This window comes from Dendrobates tinctorius, unplaced genomic scaffold (genome assembly GCF_039654945.1).
Source record: "Dendrobates tinctorius isolate UK_male_01 unplaced genomic scaffold, ASM3965494v1 ptg000021l, whole genome shotgun sequence".
In the NCBI taxonomy this organism is placed as follows: Eukaryota; Metazoa; Chordata; class Amphibia; order Anura; family Dendrobatidae; genus Dendrobates; species Dendrobates tinctorius.
In genome coordinates, this window is record NW_027361689.1 from 34,957,252 (window position 1) to 34,983,134 (window position 25,883).

Consider the following 25,883-nt stretch of genomic DNA (forward strand, 5'->3'; position numbering starts at 1 on the left):
CCCCTAACCCTAATCTCAGCCCTAAGCCAAGCCCTAACCCTAACCCTAACCCTAGCCCTAACGGGAAAATGGAAATAAATACATTTTTTTAATTTTATTATTTTTCCCTAACTAAGGGGGTGATAACGGGGGTTTGATTTACTATTTATGGTGGTTTTTATATTTGGCAGCTGTCACACGCTAAAAGACGCTTTTTATTGTAAAAATAGTTTTTGCATCACCACATTTTGAGAGGTATAATTTTTCCATATTTTGACCCACTGAGTCATGTGAGGTCTTATTTTTTGTGGGACGAGTTGACGTTTTTATTGGTACCATTTTTGGGTATGTGACTTTTTTTATCGCTTTTTATTCCGATTTTTGGGACGCAGAATGAACAAAAACCAGCGTTTCATGAATTTCTTTTGGGGGGGTGCGTTTACACCGTTCCGTGTGTGGTAAAATTGATAAAGCGGTTTTATTCTTCGGGTCAGTACGGTTACAGCGATACCTCACTTTTGTCGTTTTTTATGTTTTGGCGCTTTTATGCAATAAAAACAATTTTATGCAAAAAACAATTATTTTTGCATCGCTTTTTTCTGCGAGCTATTATAACTTTTTTATTTTTTCGCTGATGACGCTGTATGGCGGCTCGTTTTTTGCGGGACAAGATGATGTTTTCAGCGGTACCATGGTTATTTATATCCGTCTTTTTAATTGCGCATTTTGCACATTTTGTTCGGCGGTATGATAATAAAGCCTTGTTTTTTGCTTCGTTTTTTATTTTTATTTTTTAAGGGGTTCGCTAAAGGGGTTAACTAGTGGGACAGTTTTATAGGGCGGGTCGTTATGGAAGTAGCGATACTAAATATGTGTACTTTTATTGTTTTTTTTTGTTTCCAAAAAATGAATTTATTAGGGAATATTTTTTTTTTTTAATTTATTTGGCGATTTTTTTATAAATTATTTTTACCCTTTTTTTTTTTTTACTTTATTACATTGTCCCAGGGGGGACATCACTGTCACACTGTCACATCACAGATCGCTGTGACAGATCAGCGATCTGACATTGGCGCTGCACCAGGCTCTCTGCAGGCACTGAGGAAGCTGCCTCCCTGCAGGCCCCCGAAGGTCCCACGGCCATATTGAATCCGGGGACCTGCAAGGAAGGAGGACCTGCAGCAGCGCTGCACATCGCGCTGCTCTGGGGGTTTCAGGGAAGCACGGGGGGAGCCCCCTCCCTGACGATGCTTCTCTAAACCCCCGTACACTGCGATCATGTTTGATCGCAGTGTGCCAGGGTTTAACATGCAGGGGCGGTCCGTGACCACCCCTGACACATAGTGCCAGGTGTCAGCTGTGATAATCAGCTGACACCTGGCCGTGATCAGCGGCGCCCCCCCCGGAGCGCCGTTGATCGCATTGACGTACTATCCTATCCTCGGTCATAGGGGTCCTGGTACCGTGCACGGTCTGATGTCAGAAAGGGGTTAAGCTATTGTTCTTTTTTCCTGCATTTACCATGTGGGATAGATCACATAATTTTTCAATATTTTGGGCTTTTATGGAAAAGGTAAACCTTATCGATGAATTCTTTCGATTTTCTTATACTTAAAGGGATTTGTTCCCACTGTACATTGCTGTAGAGCGCCCCGATGGTGACCGATACAAGAAGAAAGGTTACTTACCTACGGGATCAGGAGAGATGTCGCCTTTCAGCCGCCGCTGATTGTCTGCAGCCCATCAGGGGACATAAGCACCGCCACGAGACCGTCAGGGGGCGCAGCGCTCAGAGATGTTCCCATCCGGGAGGTGTTGTACACTTTCTTCCTAATTGATTGAGATAATCGAAGAGTGTCGTCCATTAATGAACAATCCCTTTAAAAATATGGGAAAAAGAGAATTGTATTTTTAAAAATTTGCTTAAAAAAGATGCAAAAATGGCAAAAATAGAATCCTCTCCTCTTCCCATATTGTACATATAACCAAATAATAAAGAATTAAAGTAGTTTTGCTTCGTCCCTAATAGTCCGGACTGTTGGAATATGATGTCATTTATGCTGCAGAATTATGAAAAAAGAAAAACGAATTGTGAGAAGATCTATGATGGTAGATTCAGAGTCAGATTCTCGTCATGGATCGTTCTCAGAATTGAGATCACACATCAGACAGTGTGTGCAGGGGATGTAGCTCAGTGGTAGAGCGCATGCTTTGCATGTATGAGGCCCCGGGTTCAATCCCCAGCATCTCCACATTTTTGTGACAAATAACAAGAAAACTTCCAAAATATTCAGAAATCTGATAAATGTGCGGAAATTCACCAGTCTTCTGTCTGGATGTAACACGAAGCCCGGAATCAGCGCTAAATATCAGACAGATTTGCTTTTGTTGAGGATTCTATGCATAATAACTGTCGGACCCCAGGGGGCGCTGTAACCAGCACTATACATGTACAGACCGACATCGCTAGAGACTACAGAGGAGCAGATTGTGTTTGCAGACCCCTGATCCAGTTATTCTGAGGCTGTGAAATTATAGCCTCCCGAACCTCCCCCTACCTGCCGCTGCTCCCCGATTTGTAGGCTCCGCACAACGTTTCGAAAGATGCATATCTAATGCTGGCAGGTGGAAGGAGGTTCGCATAGTAGCAGTATTATGCAGGCACTGAATGGTAGCCTTATGTGTGCACTGTATGGTAGTATTATGTGGGATCAGTGATGTGGATTTTTTGATTGATATAGATATATATCTCTTTGCATACTGTGGCCGGTCCTAATTAGACAGAGTCTTATTGAGCGCTCAAAGGAAAAGAGGAAGCTACACTTAGTTAGCAACAACTCATTCCAGCAGAACTCTGGAAACTTTATTGAATATACTTGGTTTTATCAGCTGTACAGAAAGGAGTGGTTACTCATTAACATAAGGCTGAACTTCTTATCAAATTGGTCAGTTTAAATACATGAGCATATATGGGTGTCCGACCTGGGGTTACTTAGACACCATGTGATTTACTGTCCGGAGTCTTGCACTCGTCAGCAAGTCTCCAATATCGGCTGGACCATCTGGCCTTACTTCCTCATTCCCTATGTCTGCTAGATATTTCTCAAGTCAGAAGACAATGCTATCATGAGATGACTGGGTAGCAGGTCAACTTCCACCAACTAGTTATAAGGTTCAAACTGTGAATATGTATTTGTATGCATATGGCTATATAAGAATACATGAATATATGGAGTATATAGCAGTATGTAGCCTATAGCAGGCAAGTGAGATCTATATGAAATACATATACATATATATTTCCATAATGGTAGTATTATGTGTGCACTGTATAGTAATATTACGTGGGAACAGTATGGTAGTATTATGTGTGCACTGTACGGTAGTATTATGTGTGCGCTGTATGGTAGTATTATGGGGCTGGGTGCTGTATGTAGTATTATTTGTGCGCTTTGTGCTAGCTTTATGTGGGCTCTGTATGGTAGAATTATGTGGGTGCTGTAGGGTAGTATTATTTGGGCAATGTAGGGTAGTATTATGTGGGATTTCTATGGTAGTATTATAAGTGCTCTGTATGATAGTATCATGTGGGCTTATTTTATTTTATTTTTTTTTAATTTGCTTAAAAAAAGATGCAAAAATGGCAAAAATAGAATCCTCTCCTCTTCCCATATTGTACATATAACCAAATAATAAAGAATTAAAGTAGTTTTGCTTCGTCCCTAATAGTCCAGACTGTTGAAATATGATGTCATTTATGCTGCAGAATTATGAAAAAAAGAAAAACGAATTGTGAGAAGATCTATGATGGTAGATTCAGTCAGATTCTCGTCATGGATCGTTCTCAGAATTGAGATCACACATCATACAGTGTGTGCAGGGGATGTAGCTCAGTGGTAGAGCGCATGCTTTGCATGTATGAGGCCCCGGGTTCAATCCCCGGCATCTCCAACTTTTGTGTCACATAACAAGAGAACTTCCAAAATATTCCGAAATCTGATAAATGTGCGGAAATTCACCAGTCTGGATGTAACACGAAGACCTGACTCAGCGCTAAATATCAGACAGATTTGCTTTTGTTGAGGATTCTATGTACAATAACTGTCGGACACCAGGGGGCGCTGTAACCAGCACTATACATGTACAGACCGACATCGCTAGAGACTACAGAGGAGCAGATTGTGTTTGCAGACCCCTGGTCCAGTTACTCTGAGGCTGTGAAATGATAGCCCCCCAAACCACCCCCTACCTGCCGCTGCTCCCAGATTTGTAGGCTCCGCACGTTTCCAAAGATGCATATGTAATGCTGGCAGGTGGAAGGAGGTTCGCATAGTATCTGTATTATGCAGGCACTGAATGGTAGTATTATGTGGGCTCTGTATGGTAGTATAATGTGTGCTCTGTATGGTAGTATTATGGAGCTGGGTGCTGTATGTAGTATTATTTGAGCGCTTTATGCTAGTTTTATGTGGGCTCTGTATGGTTGTATTATGTGGACTCTGTATGGTAGTATTATGCGGGCTCTGTATGGTAGTATTATGTGGGCTCTGTATGGTAATATTATGTGGGTGCTGTATGGTAGTATTATGTGGGCTCTGTATGGTAATATTATGTGGGTGCTGTATGGTATTATTATGTGGGCTCTGTATGGTAGTATTATGTGTGCTCTGTATGGTAGTATTATGGAGCTGGGTGCTGTATGTAGTATTATTTGAGCGCTTTATGCTAGTTTTATGTGGGCTCTGTATGGTTGTATTATGTGGGCTCTGTATGGTAGTATTATGTGGGCTCTGTATGGTAATATTATGTGGGTATTGTATGGTAGTATTATGTGGGTGCTGTATGGTAGTATTATGTGGGCTCTGTATGGTAATATTATGTGGGTGCTGTATGGTAGTATTATGTGGGCTCTGTATGGTAATATTATGAGGGCTCTGTATGGTAATATTATGTGAGTGCTGTAAGGTAATATTATGTGGGCTCTATATAGTAGTGTTATCTGTGCTCTGTATGGTAGTATGGGGCTGGGTGCGGTATGTAGTATTATTTGTGCGCTTTATGCTAGTATTATGTGGGCTCTGTATGGTTGTATTATGTGGGCACTGTATGGTTGTATTATGTGGGCTCTGTATGTTAATATTATGGGGGCTCTGTATGGTAGTATTATGTTTTCTCTGTATGGTTTTATTATGTGAGCTCTGTATAGTAATATTATGTGTGCGCTGAATGGTAGTATTATGTGGGCTCTGTATGGTAATATTATGGGGGCTGTGTATAGTTGTATTATGTGGGCTCTGTATGGTAATATTATGTGGGCTCTGTATGGTTGTATTATGTGGGCTCTGTATGGTAATATTACGTGGGCCCTATTTGGTAGTATTATGCTAGCACTTTGTAGCAGTATTTGTTATGAACTGAACTTAACCCATTATATTGTGGACATTTATAAACAGTCCTACCTATAATTGCTCCAACACCACAGTGCTATACCATACTGTCTGTATAAGGCTATGTGCACACGGTGCGGATCCTCCTGCAGATTTTTCCGTGCGGATTTTACTAAATCCTCAGTTTAATGACCTGGATTTTTCCTGCGGATTTCTTCCTTTTTTTGCGGTTTTACTGCCGTTTTTATGCGGTTTTCCACTGCGGTTTTCCACCTGTGGATTTGTAGAATGGAGCAGGTGGAAAACTGCAGCAAAACCGCACAAAAGAAGTGACATGCTGCTTTTTTTTTCCGCACAAAAACCGGGCGGAAAAATCCGCAGCATGTGCACAGCGGTTTTTTTTACATAGGCTATAATGGTACTGTACATCACCTGCAGTACTGCAGCGGCGAATCCGCAGTAGGAACCGCACCGTGTGCACAGACCCTAATGTTTCCACTCCAGGACCTGTCTCCTATAAAACTTATATTTTAAGATTCATCAGTTTTTGACCCACATTCTTTTGCTGTTGTAGTTTATAAGCCTGTAGCTTCCAGCTCCACCATTTTTTGAAAGGGAGTGCAGCTTATCTTGGAGTTGGTGAAGCTGAGCGCATTTGAAAAATTCATCATAATTTAGAGCACAAAAGTCATTACTGCTTCAACCAATCAGTGAGCTCAGCGGCTCGTGCTGTCTACCCAGGTAGCGCTCATGCAGTTGTAGGGGATGTAGCTCAGTGGTAGAGCGCATGGTTTGCATGTATGATCCCCTGGGTTCAATCCCTGGCATAAAGAACCTTATAACATCTAAATTCAGAAATCTGAAAAAATGTGAGTAAAATTCCCTGGTCATCTATTTGGATGTAGCACAAGGATCAGACTCACTACAAAGTATCAGAACAACTAACTTTTAAGAATTTGATGTCAATTGTGTGTCAGACACTAGGGGGCGGTGTAATCAGCACATAGCGGATGAAAAATTATATACTTTCAAAGTATAAAAATGATTTTGTGATTTTTTTTTCTCTAACACTCGAAAAAAAAAATTTTTTCACAATTCTCACAGGGATAAACATGCGATCCAGTGATTGCACTGATAATGCACAGTACTACTTATGTACTGCTGTGTACTAACCTGTCAGTGTTTAGCTGCAGCCTATCGGGGATCTGATAGAATAATGTATAGGGCAAGAACAGAGGTCAAAGTTAGGACTTTGGTTACCGTAAGAATCCAAGCGGGGGGGTGCTGACAGAGGGAGCGACCTTCAGCTGTCGAGCTCCTTAGATACCTCAATCACTATTGATAACAGCATCTGAGGAGTTAAAGTGCTGGGATCGGAGATAGGTCTGGTCCCAGCACACACAGAAGGAGATCACCTGTGTATAACCACTGACTCTTGCTGCAGATGGTCACAACTTTTGTGCCCATGCCATCCCCCCAAAAATAAGATTTTTGAAAAAGAAGGATTCCCGGTGCACAAACTGAGCGTAAAATATGACCGTGCCATTATTAGCCTACAGGCTGCTTATATTAGTTGGATCTGGAGTTCTCTTTGCCTATTTATCATGACATGAGATCTCAATAAAAGATTCACTAAATCATAAAATTCTCTCTGCGTTCAGCCACCACTAGAGGGAGCTCCTAGCAAGTGATAACAGCTCCCACTGAACCCTGTGATAAATCAGTGAGCTCCCTCTAGTGGTGAGAGAATTGTGCAAAAGTGCTCAGAGAGGGGTTTCTGGGAAATAAAATTATTCCAAAAATCTCCTAATCAGAAATTTTTTTGTATGTTTTAAAATGTAGAAGGAAATCTGGATGAAGTGCCGCTGTGTTATGCAGATTAACACCCACCTGTCATGGTCGGAGATCTACCAATAAGATGCTACAGTCAGTAGGGATTGCAGCATTTTGGTGTTACAGAGTTGGGGTCCTCTTTCGTCCCACTGAACCCACAGCAGAGCAATTGTGGGGTGCTGAGCAGCTGTTAAGGAAGCTGCAGGTCTTATAAAGTCCACAAGAGGGCCTAAAATCTCTTCACACTGATTTGTAAAGACTTTTATCAATGGCAGCTGTTATAACCTGATATCACAAAACATCTGTTAGATTCACAGAACTCTTGCCTATAGTAGTATTTAAAAAATTAAAATGACAAAGGGAAAGTTAGGAGGTGTCAGGGTAATCAATATGATAAAATATAAAATGGAAAATTGTGGAGTGAATAAAAGATAATAACCCTGCGACCAAGAAGCCGGACTGAAGTAGTGACCCCATAATTTTTCAATATTTTGGGCTTTTATGGGAAAGGTAAATCTTATTATCGATGAATTCTTTCGATTTTCTTATACTTAAAGGGATTGGTTCCCACTGTACATTGCTGTAGAGCGCCCCGATGGTGCCCGATACAAGAAGAAAGGTAACTTACCTACGGGATCAGGAGAGATGTCGCCTTTCAGCCGCCGCTGATTGTCTGCAGCCCATCAGGGGACATAAGCACCGTCACGAGACTGTCAGGGGGCGCAGCGCTCAGAGATGCTCCCATCCGGGAGATGGGAATTAAAGTAGTTTTGCTTCGTCCCTAATAGTCCAGACTGTTGGAATATGATGTCATTTATGCTGCAGAATTATGAAAAAAGAAAAACGAATTGTGAGAAGCTCTATGATGGTAGATTCAGAGTCAGATTCTCGTCATGGATCGTTCTCAGAATTGAGATCACACATCAGGCAGCTTTTGTGTCAAATAACAAGAAAACTTACAAAATATTCAAAAATCTGATAAATGCCACTGCCACTAGGAATTTTGGGGCACCCTGGAGACTCCGGACAGGCTCCACCCCAGCGTCGCCTCCACCCTCGAACTGTCCACAGTCAAAAGATTGTTTAAGCCGCCGCCACGACAAGGTAGACTTTTGGCCAGGACCTACTCTACTCTAACCTATTAAACATTTGTGAAAATATCCAATACAATTTAGGTATATTTTTATTTATTTTTCAATTTTTAAAATGACCAATAATATCACATACAGGGGACAAATACCAGCGCACCATGACTAGACACCATATTACCACCACTTAGTGACCTATACTACCACATACAAGGAACAAATACCACCGCACCATGACCAGACCACATATTACCACCACAGTGACCGAATAATACCACATACAAGGAACAAATACCCCCGAAGAAGCCAACACGAAATGCGCGTTGGGGCTGCGTTCTTGTGAGTCCCTGACTGAGGCATTATGGGTAAGAGCAGAGTTTACACTATATTTTGGATTGTGGCTCTATACTAATTTACAGTCATATGTTAAAGTTTTTAACTGATGGACTCAGTTATATTTCTGGATTCAAATGAGGTTTATTGTACTAACAGAAAATGTGCAATCTGCATTTAAACAAAATTTGACCGGTGCAAAAGTATGGACACTCTTATCATTTTCTTGATTTGAACACTCCTAACTACTTTTTACTGACTTCCTGAAGCACTAAATTAGTTTTTTAACCTCATTGAGCTTTGAACTTCATAGCCAGGTGTATCAAATCATGAGAAAAGATATTTAAGGTGGCCACTTGCAAGTAGTTCTCCTATTTGATTCTCCTATGAAGAGTGGCATCATGGGCTCCTCAAAACAACTCTCAAATGATCTGAAAACAAAGATTATTCAACATAGCTTTTCATGGGAAGGATACAAAAAGTTGTCTCAGAGATTTAACCTGTCAGTTTCCACTGTGAGGAACATAATAAGGAAATGGAAGAACACAGGTACAGTTCTTTTTAAGCCCAGAAGTGGCAGGCCAAGAAAAATATCAGAAAGGCAGAGAAGAAGAATGGTGAGAACAGTCAAGGACAATCCACAGACCACCTCCAAAGACCTGCAGCATCATCTTGCTGCAGATGGTGTCACTGTGCATCGGTCAACAATACAGCGCACTTTGCACAAGGAGAAGCTGTATGGGAGAGTGATGTGAAAGAAGCCGTTTCTGCAAGCACGCCACAAACAGAGTCGCCTGAGGTATGCAAAAGCACATTGGGACAAGCCAGTTACATTCTGGAAGAAGGTCCTGTGGACTGATGAAACAAAGATTGAGTTGTTTGGTCATACAAAAAGGCGTTATGCATGGAGGCTAATAAACACAGCATTCCAAGAAAAACACTTGCTACCCACAGTAAAATTTGGTGGAGGTTCCATCATGCTTTGGGGCTGTGTGGCCAATGCCGGAACCGGGAATCTTGTTAAAGTTGAGGGTCGCATGGATTCAACTCAGTATCAACAAATTCTTGACAATAATGTGCAAGAATCAGTGACGAAGTTGAAGTTACGCAGGGGATGGATATTTCAGCAAGACAATGATCCAAAACACCGCTCCAAATCTACTCAGGCATTCATGCAGAGAAACAATTACAGTGTTCTGGAATGGCCATCCCAGTCCCCAGACCTGAATATCATTGAACATCTGTGGGATGATTTGAAGCGGGCTGTCCATGCTCGGCGACCATCAAACTTAACTGAACTAGAATTGTTTTGTAAACAGGAATGGTCACAAATACCTTCATCCAGGATCCAGGAACTCATTAATAGCTACAGAAAGCGACTAGAGGCTGTTATTTTTGCAAAAGGAGGATCTACGAAATATTAATGTCACTTTTATGTTGAGGTGCCCATACTTTTGCACCGGTCAAATTTTGTTTAAATGCAGATTGCACATTTTCTGTTAGTACAATAAACCTCATTTGAATCCAGAAATATAACTGAGTCCATCAGTTATTAGATATATGAAACTGAAATAGCTGTTGCAAAAACCAAAATTGTTATAAAGAAAAAAGGTTAACATTAATAGGGGTGCCCAAACTTTAACATATGACTGTATATGCGGGTTGTCTCTCATGGATACATTAGAGGGTATTTGAACCCTCAATAATGACTTTTTATTATCTGTGACCCAGCCATTGAGCAATAAAAGCACCTTAAAGCATATTGTGGACTCCAACTCTGTGTATTAGTTGTTTCTATGTCTATAGAAATACATTGTATACAGCAGTGTATGTCTTTGTGCTTGCATTCTGAATGTGTGACCACCGCCTCACTTTACATAAAATTCTCATAGAGAATCTGATAACTTTAATAACAGTTGACTCCAGTCTTTGCGTTAGGCTGTGTTCACACGTTTTTGGTTTTTTTCTCGGATTTCTCAAAATATCCGCTCGAAGAACGCCTAAAAGAAGCTTCCCATTCATTTTAATGCATTTTGCACTTTTTGTGCATATTGATGCGGTCTTTTCTGCTCATTAATTTGAACTTGGGGGCCGCATTCCTTGAAGGACAAAGTTACATTTTTAGTGATACCGTTTTTTATTCTATACACCTTTTGAACATTTTTGCTGTGTTTTTTTAAAAAATGTTTAGAGCTTGGATGTGGCGATAACTACAATATGAGTGCACATTTGTTATGTCCCCTTATTGTAGTTATGTCCCCATACAGTTCCCCATATTGTAGATATGTCCCCATACAGGTCCCCATATTGTAGTCATGTCTCTATATCCAGGTCCTCATATTGTAGTCATGTCCCCATATTGTTGTCATGTCCCCATCCAGGTCCCCATATTGTAGTCATGTCTCCATATCCAGGTTCTCATATTGAAACAAGGGAGGGTGAACCAAAGAAATACAATCATAAGGTCCATAGGTACTGAAAAAATAAAATAACCTTATTGATCAAATTTCACAGACAAAGGTGGACAGGATAACAGGTGGGCAGATAAACAACCATGCACTGTGGAGGGCAGGTGCGACCAGCAATGTAATACAGTTAGAGGTCAAAAACATAGACCACATTGGTATCAAATCCACTGTGGATCACGTAAAATAGTACATACTCTACATAGCCAAAAATTAGAAAGATAATTGAGTTAGATATCAATAAAGCACACAGGATAAGTGTGTATTCAACATATTTATACAGCTGACCAAAAATATAGAGTGTACTGGCCAATGTTACCTATTAATAGTACCTGGCAGAGAGTAGCAGTGGAAATAGCTGGTCAGTCTTTACACCCCGACGCACGTTTCGGATAAAAGACCTTCCTCAGGGAGCATGGAAGTGTCACCGATATGTGGGTTTAAAAAGGCAGAGGCCCGGAAGTCAATTAAGGCTGGAAGCCAGCAATTGTTGACGCGTCGTCACCCAGCAGCCAAACCAGAAACACATGAGGCCCCACGTGATCTGGCACCGGGTGCATCGCAGGCACAGAAGCAGATAGAGGATGGCGGCAGTAAGGAGGTGCACGCGCACTAGTATGCAACAGATGGAGGACCATATAAAGTACTGGCAAAACCGGGGTACATACAAATAAAAAAGAATATACATATCAGCAGCAAACTAGTGCATAAATATATATAAGGGCTGTCAATCAGCCATCAGAATTCACAATACCACAAAAAGTTAATATAATAAAACAAAATGATATAAATGCAAAAATTAATAAAGCACAAGGCTGCCAATCAGCCATCAGATGTTTAGATCCAAATATGATAGAAATTTATATAGGAAGCAACAATACATAATATCAAATACAATTACAGACGGGAGAGATACTGCTAAATCACCATATACAGTTAATATTTGGTTAGATAAATCCTAATTAAAATGTACAATGCAATGGATCAACCACGAAGGAAAAAGACAAAAATATTATAGCAGCTATTACTGGTTATATTGAATATATAGACTCCATACTTGTATATAACATATAAGCACTTGCAGATTATATCAGGATGGATATTGTATATAGAATATAAGGAAAGGACACAAAAATGCCTCGATACACAATAAATATTCTATATTCAAGCATTAACCGAAAATCAGTGTATACAGTGCCGTCAGTCAACCCCCAAACATGTTACAGTATATATTATTATATTATCATGAAAAAAATTTGTAAAAAAGTTTTTTTACATTCTTACGGAGGCGACCTGAATACACATTATCCACCCAAAGAGTTATTAGATACCTCATCAAAATTGTCAATATACAAGGACAGAAGAAGACCATATATATATATATACAGCTCTGGCAGAAATTAGGAGACCACTGCACAGTGTTATAGAAATCAGCTTCTCTACATGTCTGACAGCCATTCCATTCCACTGTCAGTTGAATTCCAACCAGAGCACACCTCATTCTACTTAATGTGCTTCTGATTAGGTGATCACCGGAACCAAATCTTATTTAACGAAGAAAAGTATAAAAGACCCTGCTGTGGTGTTCAGAATCCTCTTGCAATAGGACAAGCTGGATGGCAAAACAAGTGCTAGTAATATCCCAAAGGTAATAGGAATTAAAAAATAACATATCCATGCGAAAGGAGTTGAAAAGTCTTCAGTGAGGAAAAGAAGGGCTCAATTCTGGCTTTACTAACAGAGGGATACAGAGAGCGTCATGTTGTCTTAAAATTTCTAAGACAGCAGTCCATTACAACAAGGTCAAGCAGCAGACATTGGGGACAACAAAGCTACAGACCGGCAGAGGGTGAAAACGACTCCTCACTGACCGGGATGACCGTCATCTTATTCAAATATCACTTCGAAACTGCAGGATGACATCAAGGGACCTACAAAAGGAATGGCAAATGGCAGCTGGGGTGAAGTGCACTGCAAGAACAGTTCATAACAGGCTCCTAGAGGCAGGGCTCAAGTCATGTAAAGGTAGAAAAAAACCTTTCATCAATGAGAAGCAAAGGAGAGCAAGGCTGAAGTTTGCCAAAGACCATAAGGATTGGACCATAGAGGACTGGAGTAAGGTAATCTTCTCTGATGAGTCTGATTTTCAGCTTTGCCCAACATCTGGTCGTCTAATGGTTAGACAGAGACCTGGAGAGGCGTACAAGCCACAGTGTCTTGTACTCACTGTGAAATTTGGTGGAGGATCGGTGATGATCTGGGGATGCTTCGGCAAGGCTGGAATTGGTCAGATTAATCTTAGCGGATGACGTATGAATCAATCCGCGTACAAGGTTATCCTGGAAAAACAGTTGATTCCTTCTACTCAGGCAATGTTCCCCAACTCTGAGGACTGGTATTTCCAGCAGGACAATGCACCATGCCACACAGCTAGATCAATCAATGTGTGCATGAAGGACCACCACATCAAATCCCTGTCATGGTCAGCCCAATCTCCAGACCTGAACCTCATTGAAGGAAGATGGATAGTCACAAGCCATCAAACAAAGTACTGCTTAAATTTTTGTACCAGGAATGACATAAGGTCACCCAAAAGCAGTGTGAAAGACTGGTGGAAAGCAGCCAAGACGCTGCGATTAAAAATCATGGTTATTCCACAAAATATTGATTTCTGAACTCTTCCTGAGTTAAAAGTATGTAAAGATAAAAAAACAGAAAATCCCATTGTAGGATTTTTAAATAATTAATTTGCATTCTATTGCATGAAATATTTAAAAAATGGGAGAAGGAGGTGATTTTATTTTTTGAATTTTTTACATCTTTTTTTTAAGTAGAATGAAAAATAGAATCCAGTCATCCTCCTGGTTGTCAGAGGGTGGCACGCTCCTGATAATTCGGGGTGGCGGCTTGACTGAGCTTCTGTTCCTGCAAATCTGGGGACTTCGGAACTTTTGGAAGTTATTTATAAGTGGAAAAAAAAGTCCGGGGCCTCATACATGCAAAGCATACGCTCTACCACTGAGCTACATCCCCCATATAGGTGCCTCAGCCCCATGCCTAAGCCATAGATGCATCTACTGCATGTAAATGACCATTGCACAAAGAAATGGGAGCAGCACTTACAGGCTTTTTGCTGTCCAGCTTGTAAGTGCTGCTCTGATCCTGTGATTTTCCAGTGCTGCAGAGTCAAAACTGCCTCTGTCTGCAGCATTATAAAGAGCTGGGAAAAGAATTGTCAGGAGTGCACCACCCCCTGACAACCAGGAGGCCGAGGAGCAGTGTGCTCCTGAAGATCGGATCTTGGGACAAATCCTTTAACCTCTTTACCCTAAAGGGTGGTTTGCACGTTCATGACCAGGCCAATATTTACAATTCAGACCACTGTCCCTTTACGAGGTAATAACTCTGGAACGCTTCCATCGATCCCGGTGATTCTGACATTATTTTCTCATGACATATTGTACTTCATGTTAGTGGTAAATTGTCATTCATATAAAAAAACAGAAATTTGGTGAAAATTTTGAAAATTTCGCAATTTTCCAACTTTGAATTTTTATGCCCTTAAATCACAGAGATATGGCACACAAAACACTTAATAAGTTAAATTTCCCACATGTTTACTTTACATCAGCACAATTTTGGAACCAAAATTTTTTTTTTTAGTTAGGAAGTTATAAGGGTTAAAAGTTCACCAGCGATTTCTCGTTTTTGCAACACCATTATATTTTTAGGGACCACATCACATTTGAAGTCACTTTAAGGGGTATATATGATATAAAATACCCAAAAGTGACACCATTCTAAAAACTGCACCCCTCAAGGTGCTCAAAACCACATTCAAGAAGTTTATTAACCCTTCAGGTGCTTCACAGGAATTTTTTGAATGTTTAAAATAAATGAACATTTAACTTTTTTTCACAAAAAAATTACTTCAGGTCCAATTTTTTTTATTTTACCAAGGGTAACAGGAGAAATTGGACTGCAAAAGTTATTGTGCAATTTGTCCTGAGTACGCTGATACCTGATATGTGGGGGAAAACAATGTTTCGGCACATGGCAGAGCTAAGAAGGGAAGGAGCGCCGTTTGACTTTTTCAATGCAAAATTGGCTGGAATTCAGATCGGACGCCATGTCATGTTTGGAGAGCCCCTGATGTGCCCAAACAGTGGAAAGCCCCCACAAATGACACCATTTTGGAAACTAGACCCCTCAAGGAACTTATCTAGATATGTGGTGAGAACTTTGAACCCCCAAGGGTAACAGGACCCCAAAAGTTATTGTGCAATTTGTCTTGCATATGCTGATACCCCACATGTGGGGGTAAACCACTATTTGGGCGCATGGCAGAGCTCGGAAGGGAAGAAGCGCCATTTGACTTTTTTGGCTGAAATTGGGATCGGACTCCATGCCGCGTTTGGAGAGCCCCTGATGTGCCTAAACAGTGGAAACCCTGCACAAATGACATCATTTTGGAAACTAGACCCCACAAGGAACTTATCTAGATGTGTGGTGAGCACTTTGAACCCCCAAGGGCTTCACAGAAGTTTATAACGCCCGGACGTAAAAATAAAAAAATCATATTTTTTTCCACAAAAATGATATGTTTGCCCCCAATTTTTTATTTTCCTATGGGTAACAGGAGAAATTGGACCCCAAAAGTTGTTTTTCAATTTGCCCTGAGTAAGCTGATACCCCATATGTGGGGGTAAAACACTGTTTGGGCGCATGGTAGAGCTTGGAAGGAGCACCATTTGACTTTTTCAACGCAGAACGCTGGAATTGAGATCAGACGCCATGTTGCATTTGGAGAGCACCTGATATGCCCAAACAGTGGAAACCCCCCCAATTATAACTCCAACCCTAACCCCAACACCCCCTAACCCTAATCTCAGCCCTAAGCCAAGCCCTAACCCTAACCCTAACCCTAGCCCTAACGGGAAAATGGAAATAAATACATTTTTTTAATTTTATTATTTTTCCCTAACTAAGGGGGTGGTAACGGGGGGTTTGATTTACTATTTATGGTGGTTTTTATATTTGGCAGCTGTCACACGCTAAAAGACGCTTTTTATTGTAAAAATAGTTTTTGCATCACCACATTTTGAGAGGTATAATTTTTCCATATTTTGACCCACTGAGTCATGTGAGGTCTTATTTTTTGTGGGACGAGTTGACGTTTTTATTGGTACCATTTTTGGGTATGTGACTTTTTTTATCGCTTTTTATTCCGATTTTTGGGACGCAGAATGAACAAAAACCAGCGTTTCATGAATTTCTTTTGGGGGGGTGCGTTTACACCGTTCCGTGTGTGGTAAAATTGATAAAGTGGTTTTATTCTTCGGGTCAGTACAGTTACAGCGATACCTCATTTTTGTCGTTTTTTATGTTTTGGCGCTTTTATGCAATAAAAACAATTTTATGCAAAAAACAATTATTTTTGCATCGCTTTATTCTGCGAGCTATTATAACTTTTTTATTTTTTCGCTGATGACGCTGTATGGCGGCTCGTTTTTTGCGGGACAAGATGATGTTTTCAGCGGTACCATGGTTATTTATATCCGTCTTTTTAATTGCGCATTTTGCACATTTTGTTCGGCGGTATGATAATAAAGCCTTGTTTTTTGCTTCGTTTTTTATTTTTATTTTTTAAGGGGTTCGCTAAAGGGGTTAACTAGTGGGACAGTTTTATAGGGCGGGTCGTTATGGAAGCAGCGATACTAAATATGTGTACTTTTATTGTTTTTTTTTGTTTCCAAAAAATGAATTTATTAGGGAATATTTTTTTTTTTTAATTTATTTGGCGATTTTTTTATAAATTATTTTTACACTTTTTTTTTTTTTACTTTATTACATTGTCCCAGGGGGGACATCACTGTCACACTGTCACATCACAGATCGCTGTGACAGATCAGCGATCTGACATTGGCGCTGCACCAGGCTCTCTGCAGGCACTGAGGAAGCTGCCTCCCTGCAGGCCCCCGAAGGTCCCACGGCCATATTGAATCCGGGGACCTGCAAGGAAGGAGGACCTGCAGCAGCGCTGCACATCGCGCTGCTCTGGGGGTTTCAGGGAAGCACGGGGGGAGCCCCCTCCCTGACGATGCTTCTCTAAACCCCCGTACACTGCAATCATGTTTGATCGCAGTGTGCCAGGGTTTAACATGCAGGGGCGGTCCGTGACCACCCCTGACACATAGTGCCAGGTGTCAGCTGTGATAATCAGCTGACACCTGGCCGTGATCAGCGGCGCCCCCCCCCCGGAGCGCCGTTGATCGCATTGACGTACTATCCTATCCTCGGTCATAGGGGTCCTGGTACCGTGCACGGTCTGATGTCAGAAAGGGGTTAAGCTATTGTTCTTTTTTCCTGCATTTACCATGTGGGATAGATCACATAATTTTTCAATATTTTGGGCTTTTATGGAAAAGGTAAACCTTATCGATGAATTCTTTCGATTTTCTTATACTTAAAGGGATTTGTTCCCACTGTACATTGCTGTAGAGCGCCCCGATGGTGACCGATACAAGAAGAAAGGTTACTTACCTACGGGATCAGGAGAGATGTCGCCTTTCAGCCGCCGCTGATTGTCTGCAGCCCATCAGGGGACATAAGCACCGCCACGAGACCGTCAGGGGGCGCAGCGCTCAGAGATGTTCCCATCCGGGAGGTGTTGTACACTTTCTTCCTAATTGATTGAGATAATCGAAGAGTGTCGTCCATTAGTGAACAATCCCTTTAAAAATATGGGAAAAAGAGAATTGTATTTTTAAAAATTTGCTTAAAAAAGATGCAAAAATGGCAAAAATAGAATCCTCTCCTCTTCCCATATTGTACATATAACCAAATAATGAAGAATTAAAGTAGTTTTGCTTCATCCCTAATAGTCCAGACTGTTGGAATATGATGTCATTTATGCTGCAGAATTATGAAAAAAGAAAAACGGATTGTGAGAAGATCTATGATGGTAGATTCAGAGTCAGATTCTCGTCATGGATCGTTCTCAGAATTGAGATCACACATCAGACAGTGTGTGCAGGGGATGTAGCTCAGTGGTAGAGCGCATGCTTTGCATGTATGAGGCCCCGGGTTCAATCCCCGGTATCTCCACATTTTTGTGACAAATAACAAGAAAACTTCCAAAATATTCAGAAATCTGATAAATGTGCGGAAATTCACCAGTCTGGATGTAACACGAAGCCCGGAATCAGCGCTAAATATCAGACAGATTTGCTTTTGTTGAGGATTCTATGCATAATAACTGTCAGACCCCAGGGGGCGCTGTAACCAGCACTATACATGTACAGACCGACATCGCTAGAGACTACAGAGGAGCAGATTGTGTTTGCAGACCCCTGATCCAGTTATTCTGAGGCTGTGAAATTATAGCCTCCCGAACCTCCCCCTACCTGCCGCTGCTCCCCGATTTGTAGGCTCCGCACAACGTTTCGAAAGATGCATATCTAATGCTGGCAGGTGGAAGGAGGTTCGCATAGTAGCAGTATTATGCAGGCACTGAATGGTAGCCTTATGTGTGCACTGTATGGTAGTATTATGTGGGATCAGTGATGTGGATTTTTTGATTGATATAGATATATATCTCTGTGCATACTGTGGCCTGTCCTAATTAGACAGAGTCTTATTGAGCGCTCAAAGGAAAAGAGGAAGCTACACTTAGTTAGCAACAACTCATTCCAGCAGAACTCTGGAAACTTTATTGAATATACTTGGTTTTATCAGCTGTACAGAAAGGAGTGGTTACTCATTAACATAAGGCTGAACTTCTTATCTAATTGGTCAGTTTAAATACATGAGCATATATGGGTGTCCGACCTGGGGTTACTTAGACACCATATGATTTACTGTCCGGAGTCTTGCACTCGTCAGCAAGTCTCCAATATCGGCTGGACCATCTGGCCTTACTTCCTCATTCCCTATGTCTGCTAGATATTTCTCAAGTCAGAAGACAATGCTATCATGAGATGACTGGGTAGCAGGTCAACTTCCACCAACTAGTTATAAGGTTCAAACTGTGAATATGTATTTGTATGCATATGGCTATATAAGAATACATGAATATATGGAGTATATAGCAGTATGTAGCCTATAGCAGGCAAGTGAGATCTATATGAAATACATATACATATATATTTCCATAATGGTAGTATTATGTGTGCACTGTATAGTAATATTATGTGGGAACAGTATGGTAGTATTATGTGTGCGCTGTACGGTAGTATTATGTGTGCGCTGTATGGTAGTATTATGGGGCTGGGTGCTGTATGTAGTATTATTTGTGCGCTTTGTGCTAGCTTTATGTGGGCTCTGTATGGTAGAATTATGTGGGTGCTGTAGGGTAGTATTATTTGGGCAATGTAGGGTAGTATTATGTGGGATTTCTATGGTAGTATTATAAGTGCTCTGTATGATAGTATCATGTGGGCTTATTTTATTTTATTTTTTTTTAATTTGCTTAAAAAAAGATGCAAAAATGGCAAAAATAGAATCCCCTCCTCTTCCCATATTGTACATATAACCAAATAATAAAGAATTAAAGTAGTTTTGCTTCGTCCCTAATAGTCCAGACTGTTGGAATATGATGTCATTTATGCACATAACAAGAGAACTTCCAAAATATTCCGAAATCTGATAAATGTGCGGAAATTCACCAGTCTTCTGTCTGGATGTAACACGAAGACCTGACTCAGCGCTAAATATCAGACAGATTTGCTTTTGTTGAGGATTCTATGTAGAATAACTGTCGGACACCAGGGGGCGCTGTAACCAGCACTATACATGTACAGACCGACATCGCTAGAGACTACAGAGGAGCAGATTGTGTTTGCAGACCCCTGGTCCAGTTACTCTGAGGCTGTGAAATGATAGCCCCCCAAACCACCCCCTACCTGCTGCTGCTCCCAGATTTGTAGGCTCCGCACGTTTCCAAAGATGCATATGTAATGCTGGCAGGTGGAAGGAGGTTCGCATAGTATCTGTATTATGCAGGCACTGAATGGTAGTATTATGTGGGCTCTGTATGGTAGTATAATGTGTGCTCTGTATGGTAGTATTATGGAGCTGGGTGCTGTATGTAGTATTATTTGAGCGCTTTATGCTAGTTTTATGTGGGCTCTGTATGGTTGTATTATGTGGGCTCTGTATGGTAGTATTATGTGGGCTCTGTATGGTAGTATTATGTGGGCTCTGTATGGTAGTATTATGTGGGTGCTGTATGGTAGTATTATGTGGGCTCTGTATGGTAATATTATGTGGGTGCTGTATGGTATTATTGGGGAATTAAAGTAGTTTTGCTTCGTCCCTAATGGTCCAGACTGTTGGAATATGATGTCATTTATGCTGCAGAATTATGAAAAAAGAAAAACGAATTGTGAGAAGCTCTATGATGGTAGATTCAGAGTCAGATTCTCGTCATGGATCGTTCTCAGAATTGAGATCACACATCAGACAGTGTGTGCAGGGGATGTACCTCAGTGGTAGAGCGCATGCTTTGCATGTATGAGGCCCCGGGTTCAATCCCCGGCATCTCCAGCTTTTGTGTCAAATAACAAGAAAACTTACAAAATATTCAAAAATCTGATAAATGTCTTCTGTCTGGATGTAACACGAAGACCGGACTCAGCACTAAATATCAGACAGATTTGCTTTTGTTGAGAATTCTATAACTGTCAGACACCAGGGGGCGCTGTAACCAGCACTATACATGTACAGACCGACATCGCTATAGACTACAGAGGAGCAGATTGTATTTGTAGACAGGGCTGCCACTAGGAATTTTGGGGCACCCTGGAGACTCCGGACAGGCTCCACCCCAGCGTCGCCTCCACCCTCGAACTGTCCACAGTCAAAAGATTGTTTAAGCCGCCGCCACGACAAGGTAGACTTTTGGCCAGTACCTACTCTACTCTAACCTATTAAACATTTGTGAAAATATCCAATACAATTTAGGTATATTTTTATTTATTTTTCAATTTTTAAAATGACCAATAATATCACATACAGGGGACAAATACCAGCGCACCATGACTAGACACCATATTACCACCACTTAGTGACCTATACTACCACATACAAGGAACAAATACCACCGCACCATGACCAGACCACATATTACCACCACAGTGACCGAATAATACCACATACAAGGAACAAATACCCCCGAAGAAGCCAACACGAAATGCGCGTTGGGGCTGCGTTCTTGTGGGTCCCTGACTGAGGCATTATGGGTAAGAGCAGAGTTTACACTATGTTTTGGATTGTGGCTCTATACTAATTTACAGTCATATGTTAAAGTTTTTAACTGATGGACTCAGTTATATTTCTGGTTTCAAATGAGGTTTATTGTACTAACAGAAAATGTGCAATCTGCATTTAAACAAAATTTGACCGGTGCAAAAGTATGGGCACCCTTATCATTTTCTTGATTTGAACACTCCTAACTACTTTTTACTGACTTCCTGAAGCACTAAGGCTGGTTTCACATTTGCGTTTTTTTGCGCTTGAAAAAACGCATACGTGCGCATGCGTTTTTTCCCCTATATTTAACATGGGTGCGCATACCTGCGCGCTGGCATGCGCACGTATGCGATTTTCATGCGCTGCGTTTTTTTGGGGTGTGCGTTTGTATTTCACAGACGCTACATGTTGCATTTTTTGGTCCTGGAAAAAAACGCATGCGCACGTATGCGCACGTTTTGCGCTAAAAATGGCCATTATAGCCTATGGATGCGCATACGTGCGCACTGGCATGCGCATGTATGCGTTTTTTTAGCGCTGCGTTTTTTTGGTGGTGTCCACTTGTTGTACTAGTTATAAACTTCTAAAGTCAAAAAAAAAAAGTCTATATAAAGGAGGTGCCTGCCAAAACTCTGCCACTACTACACTGACAGATTGGAGAGCAGACAGTCACCAAGGAACACATTATCAGCGCAAGAATGTGAGTATATTACATTATATGCCTGTCCTTTTAAATTATGTATGTACTAATGATTTTTATTATTTTTACATGCAGTATGTCTTCAGAATCCGAATATTCCCCATCGCGGCAGGAATTGGCGCAAGCAGACAGTGAGGTGATTATTTTCGTGCATCTGGTAAGTATATCTGCTGCTACTCCAAATCTCTTACGTTTTTTTCAACTTTTTTAAGACATCATCCTCATCATCTTCTGCGGACGGGACTTCTGAGGGCGAAGAGCAGGAGCAGCGAAGCCAAGTCCCGGTGGTGATACGGAATGTATGTATCAAATGATTTGTAATGTTCTTTATTTTTTATCTTCTATTTTTACTCTTTTTTTATGTTTCTTTTTTTTGTAACTTTTTATTCAATTTAAATTTGATTATTCTAATGAATGTGTTTTGTCTAGGTTCCACAACGGGATGAAGACGTCTACCTGGATAATGAGCAGCTCATCAGCCTGGTCCAGGAGCGTGCGCCGTTGTGGGACAGCCGTGACCGGCTGTACAAGGACAATGTGGTGACCCGGCGGCTATGGAATGAGGTGGCCGCAGCGTTGATGGATGGCTGGGACAGCGCCACAGCATCCTCCAAAAAGGCGTTTAGTGAGTATTTCCCTGCTCTGTATTGTGCCGCAGTGACTGTTGTCCTTGACGGCACTGTTGGGTTTCGTGCTAGGTATATTCTAGCAGGAAACCCAACAGTGTCATCGGGCTCTACAGTGACTGCTTTGAGTATTGTATTGCTATATTGTGCCGCAGTGACTGTTGTCCTTGACGGCACTGTTGGGTTTCGTGCTAGGTATATTCTAGCAGGAAACCCAACAGTGTCATCGGGCTCTACAGTGACTGCTTTGAGTATTGTATTGCTATATTGTGCCGCAGTGACTGTTGTCCTTGACGGCACTGTTGGGTTTCGTGCTAGGTATATTCTAGCAGGAAACCCAACAGTGTCATCGGGCTCTACAGTGACTGCTTTGAGTATTGTATTGCTATATTGTGCCGCAGTGACTGTTGTACTTGACGGCACTGTTGGGTTTCGTGCTAGGTATATTCTAGCAGGAAACCCAACAGTGTCATCGGGGTCTACAGTGACTGCTTTGAGTATTGTATTGCTATATTGTGCCGCACTGACTGTTGTCCTTGACGGCACTGTTGGGTTTCGTGCTAGGTATATTCTAGCAGGAAACCCAACAGTGTCATCGGGCTCTACAGTGACTGCTTTGAGTATTGTATTGCTATATTGTGCCGCAGTGACTGTTGTCCTTGACGGCACTGTTGGGTTTCGTGCTAGGTATATTCTAGCAGGAAACCCAACAGTGTCATCGGGCTCTACAGTGACTGCTTTGAGTATTGTATTGCTATATTGTGCCGCAGTGACTGTTGTCCTTGACGGCACTGTTGGGTTTCGTGCTAGGTATATTCTAGCAGGAAACCCAACAGTGTCATCGGGCTCTACAGTGACTGCTTTGAGTATTGTATTGCTATATTGTGCCGCAGTGACTGTTGTACTTGACGGCACTGTTGGGTTTCGTGCTAGGTATATTCTAGCAGGAAACCCAACAGTGTCATCGGGGTCTACAGTGACTGCTTTGAGTATTGTATTGCTATATTGTGCCGCACTGACTGTTGTCCTTGACGGCACTGTTGGGTTTCGTGCTAGGTATATTCTAGCAGGAAACCCAACAGTGTCATCGGGCTCTACAGTGACTGCTTTGAGTATTGTATTGCTATATTGTGCCGCAGTGACTGTTGTCCTTGACGGCACTGTTGGGTTTCGTGCTAGGTATATTCTAGCAGGAAACCCAACAGTGTCATCGGGCTCTACAGTGACTGCTTTGAGTATTGTATTGCTATATTGTGCCGCAGTGACTGCTGTCCTTGACGGCACTGTTGGGTTTCGTGCTAGGTATATTCTAGCAGGAAACCCAACAGTGTCATCGGGCTCTACAGTGACTGCTTTGAGTATTGTATTGCTATATTGTGCCGCAGTGACTGTTGTCCTTGACGGCACTGTTTTTTTTTTCCCAACAGTGGACAAAGTCCGAACACGTTGGCGTTCGATCAAGGACCGCTTCAACAGTGATGTTCGTGCTGAGGGCCAGGTTCGCAGTGGATCTGCGTCAAGGACCAGAACTAGATACCGTCACTATCACGCGTTGCAGTTCCTAAGACCGGTCCTTGCCACGAGATCGTAAGTATTATAAATTTTGGGTTTTTATTTTTATTAATCTGTGTTTTTCTAATCCACAGCTGATGCTTCTTGTAAAGGCATGGTAGTAATGATTTTCCTTTCTTCCACAGCACCTGGAGCAGCACCCTGCAACCTGGCCCTGGAGCGGTCCTTCCTCGGACGTCCTCTGACCCGTCCCAGCCATCCGACAGCCAGGAAGCACCTTGCAGGTCAGCCACACACACAGCTGGTGACCAGGAAGCTGGGCCATCAGGTGTTCCCCTGTCCCAGGTCTCTGCCACTGGTTATGCGGGCACTACCCGCCAGCGGCAGAGGGCCTTGGACAGGAATGTCTTGCCCAAGTTTATGCATTTGAGCGAGGCCTTTAATTCCAGCCTCAAGTCGCTGTCCTACAGAGTTGAAAGCGGTTTTGCACTCATGGAACGTGGTTTTAACCACTTTGAACACCGCTTCAATTCTGTAGAACAGCGCCTTGACCGTCTGGAGGCCGACCTCAACAGACCAGCACACCATTTTTTTAGTAAGATTGAAAAGGGCATGGCGGAACACCTTAGTCCTGAGCAACAGCTGAATGTGCTGCAGGCCTGCAACAATGCTTTCTTGCAGGCTATGCAGCATAATCGGTACGGTCAGCAGTCAGTGGTGTCATTTCCACCTGTGCCACCATTGACTCGCTTCACTTCACTACCGACTTGTGCTGCATACCACTGCACGGACACCTCTATTCAAAGCCAGGACACCCACCGTTACACCACCACAAGTCTGAGTGCAGCTGGTCACTTCACCGACACCACCATGGCAAGCGCTACTCCTGTCTGGAGCACCACCGCCACTCCCATGCATGCGTGGAGCTCAGCCACCACTAGGCAAACATGGAACAGCCCTGCCGCTACAACAACATGTAGTAGCCCTGCCACCACCATTCCGCAAACCTGGACCATCACTGCCGCCACCAGTCCTCCTGCAAGGACGAGCACTGCCAACCAAGAGCAGCAGCAGCAGCCACCTCAGCAGCAGCAGCAGCCACCTCAGCAGCAGCCACCTCAGCAGCAGCCACCTCAGCAGCAGCCACCTCAGCAGCAGCAGCAGCCACCCCAGCAGACGGGGGACCTACACTCAATATTTGCCCCAAGTTCAAGGCGAAATCCATCAAGGCGGGCATTGGGCCAAAGTCGGTCCAGGCACACAAGCCTACGGCGACATGCCATTACAACAAATGTACCTGAACAGATTTCCTCTCCTCCAAGTGTTCCTAGTTTAATTCCCTTAACTGGACTACCTTCCCCCACAAGTTTTGTTGCCCCTTCCCCTCAAACACCGTCTTCAACTGCAAGTGTTGCATATTCCCTGCACACCCCCAAATTGAAACCATCTGCCCCCAAACGCTGGAAAAAATAATTTTTTGGTTTATTTTTGTGATTAAAAATAAATTTACATTTGTGGTTCACCATTACAAAGTTTCATTAATGTTGTTTGCGCCGCTCACACACACTGATGGGTAAATACATGTTAAAAACCAACCCAAGGCCTAGTATAGTCATATGTGAAATAACACGGACTAGTATAGTCATACCAAGGCCTAGTGTAATAACTCGAGTTTTACCAACTTGGATCTGGTTTCATGAAAAACAAAA

The 25,883-nt window shown here is 42.1% G+C and overlaps 1 protein-coding gene and 4 non-coding genes across 5 annotated transcripts in view; all 5 read left to right on the top strand.

Annotated features, from left to right (window-relative positions):
* Positions 1–25,883, top strand: part of LOC141083755 (uncharacterized) — a 72,292-nt gene that overhangs the window by 19,204 nt on the left and 27,205 nt on the right. The window contains exons 4-7 of the mRNA XM_073568122.1: positions 7,757–7,818; positions 11,002–11,092; positions 23,965–24,249; positions 24,360–25,346. Coding sequence (XP_073424223.1) covers positions 7,757–7,818; positions 11,002–11,092; positions 23,965–24,249; positions 24,360–25,346 — 1,425 coding nt within the window. The remainder of the gene's footprint in view (positions 1–7,756; positions 7,819–11,001; positions 11,093–23,964; positions 24,250–24,359; positions 25,347–25,883) is intronic.
* TRNAA-UGC (transfer RNA alanine (anticodon UGC)) lies at positions 2,160–2,231 on the top strand. The gene has a single exon. It is a non-coding gene; the product is annotated as a tRNA-Ala (tRNA).
* Positions 3,859–3,930, top strand: TRNAA-UGC (transfer RNA alanine (anticodon UGC)). The gene has a single exon. It is a non-coding gene; the product is annotated as a tRNA-Ala (tRNA).
* TRNAA-UGC (transfer RNA alanine (anticodon UGC)) lies at positions 18,121–18,192 on the top strand. Its single transcript has one exon. It is a non-coding gene; the product is annotated as a tRNA-Ala (tRNA).
* TRNAA-UGC (transfer RNA alanine (anticodon UGC)) lies at positions 20,560–20,631 on the top strand. Its single transcript has one exon. It is a non-coding gene; the product is annotated as a tRNA-Ala (tRNA).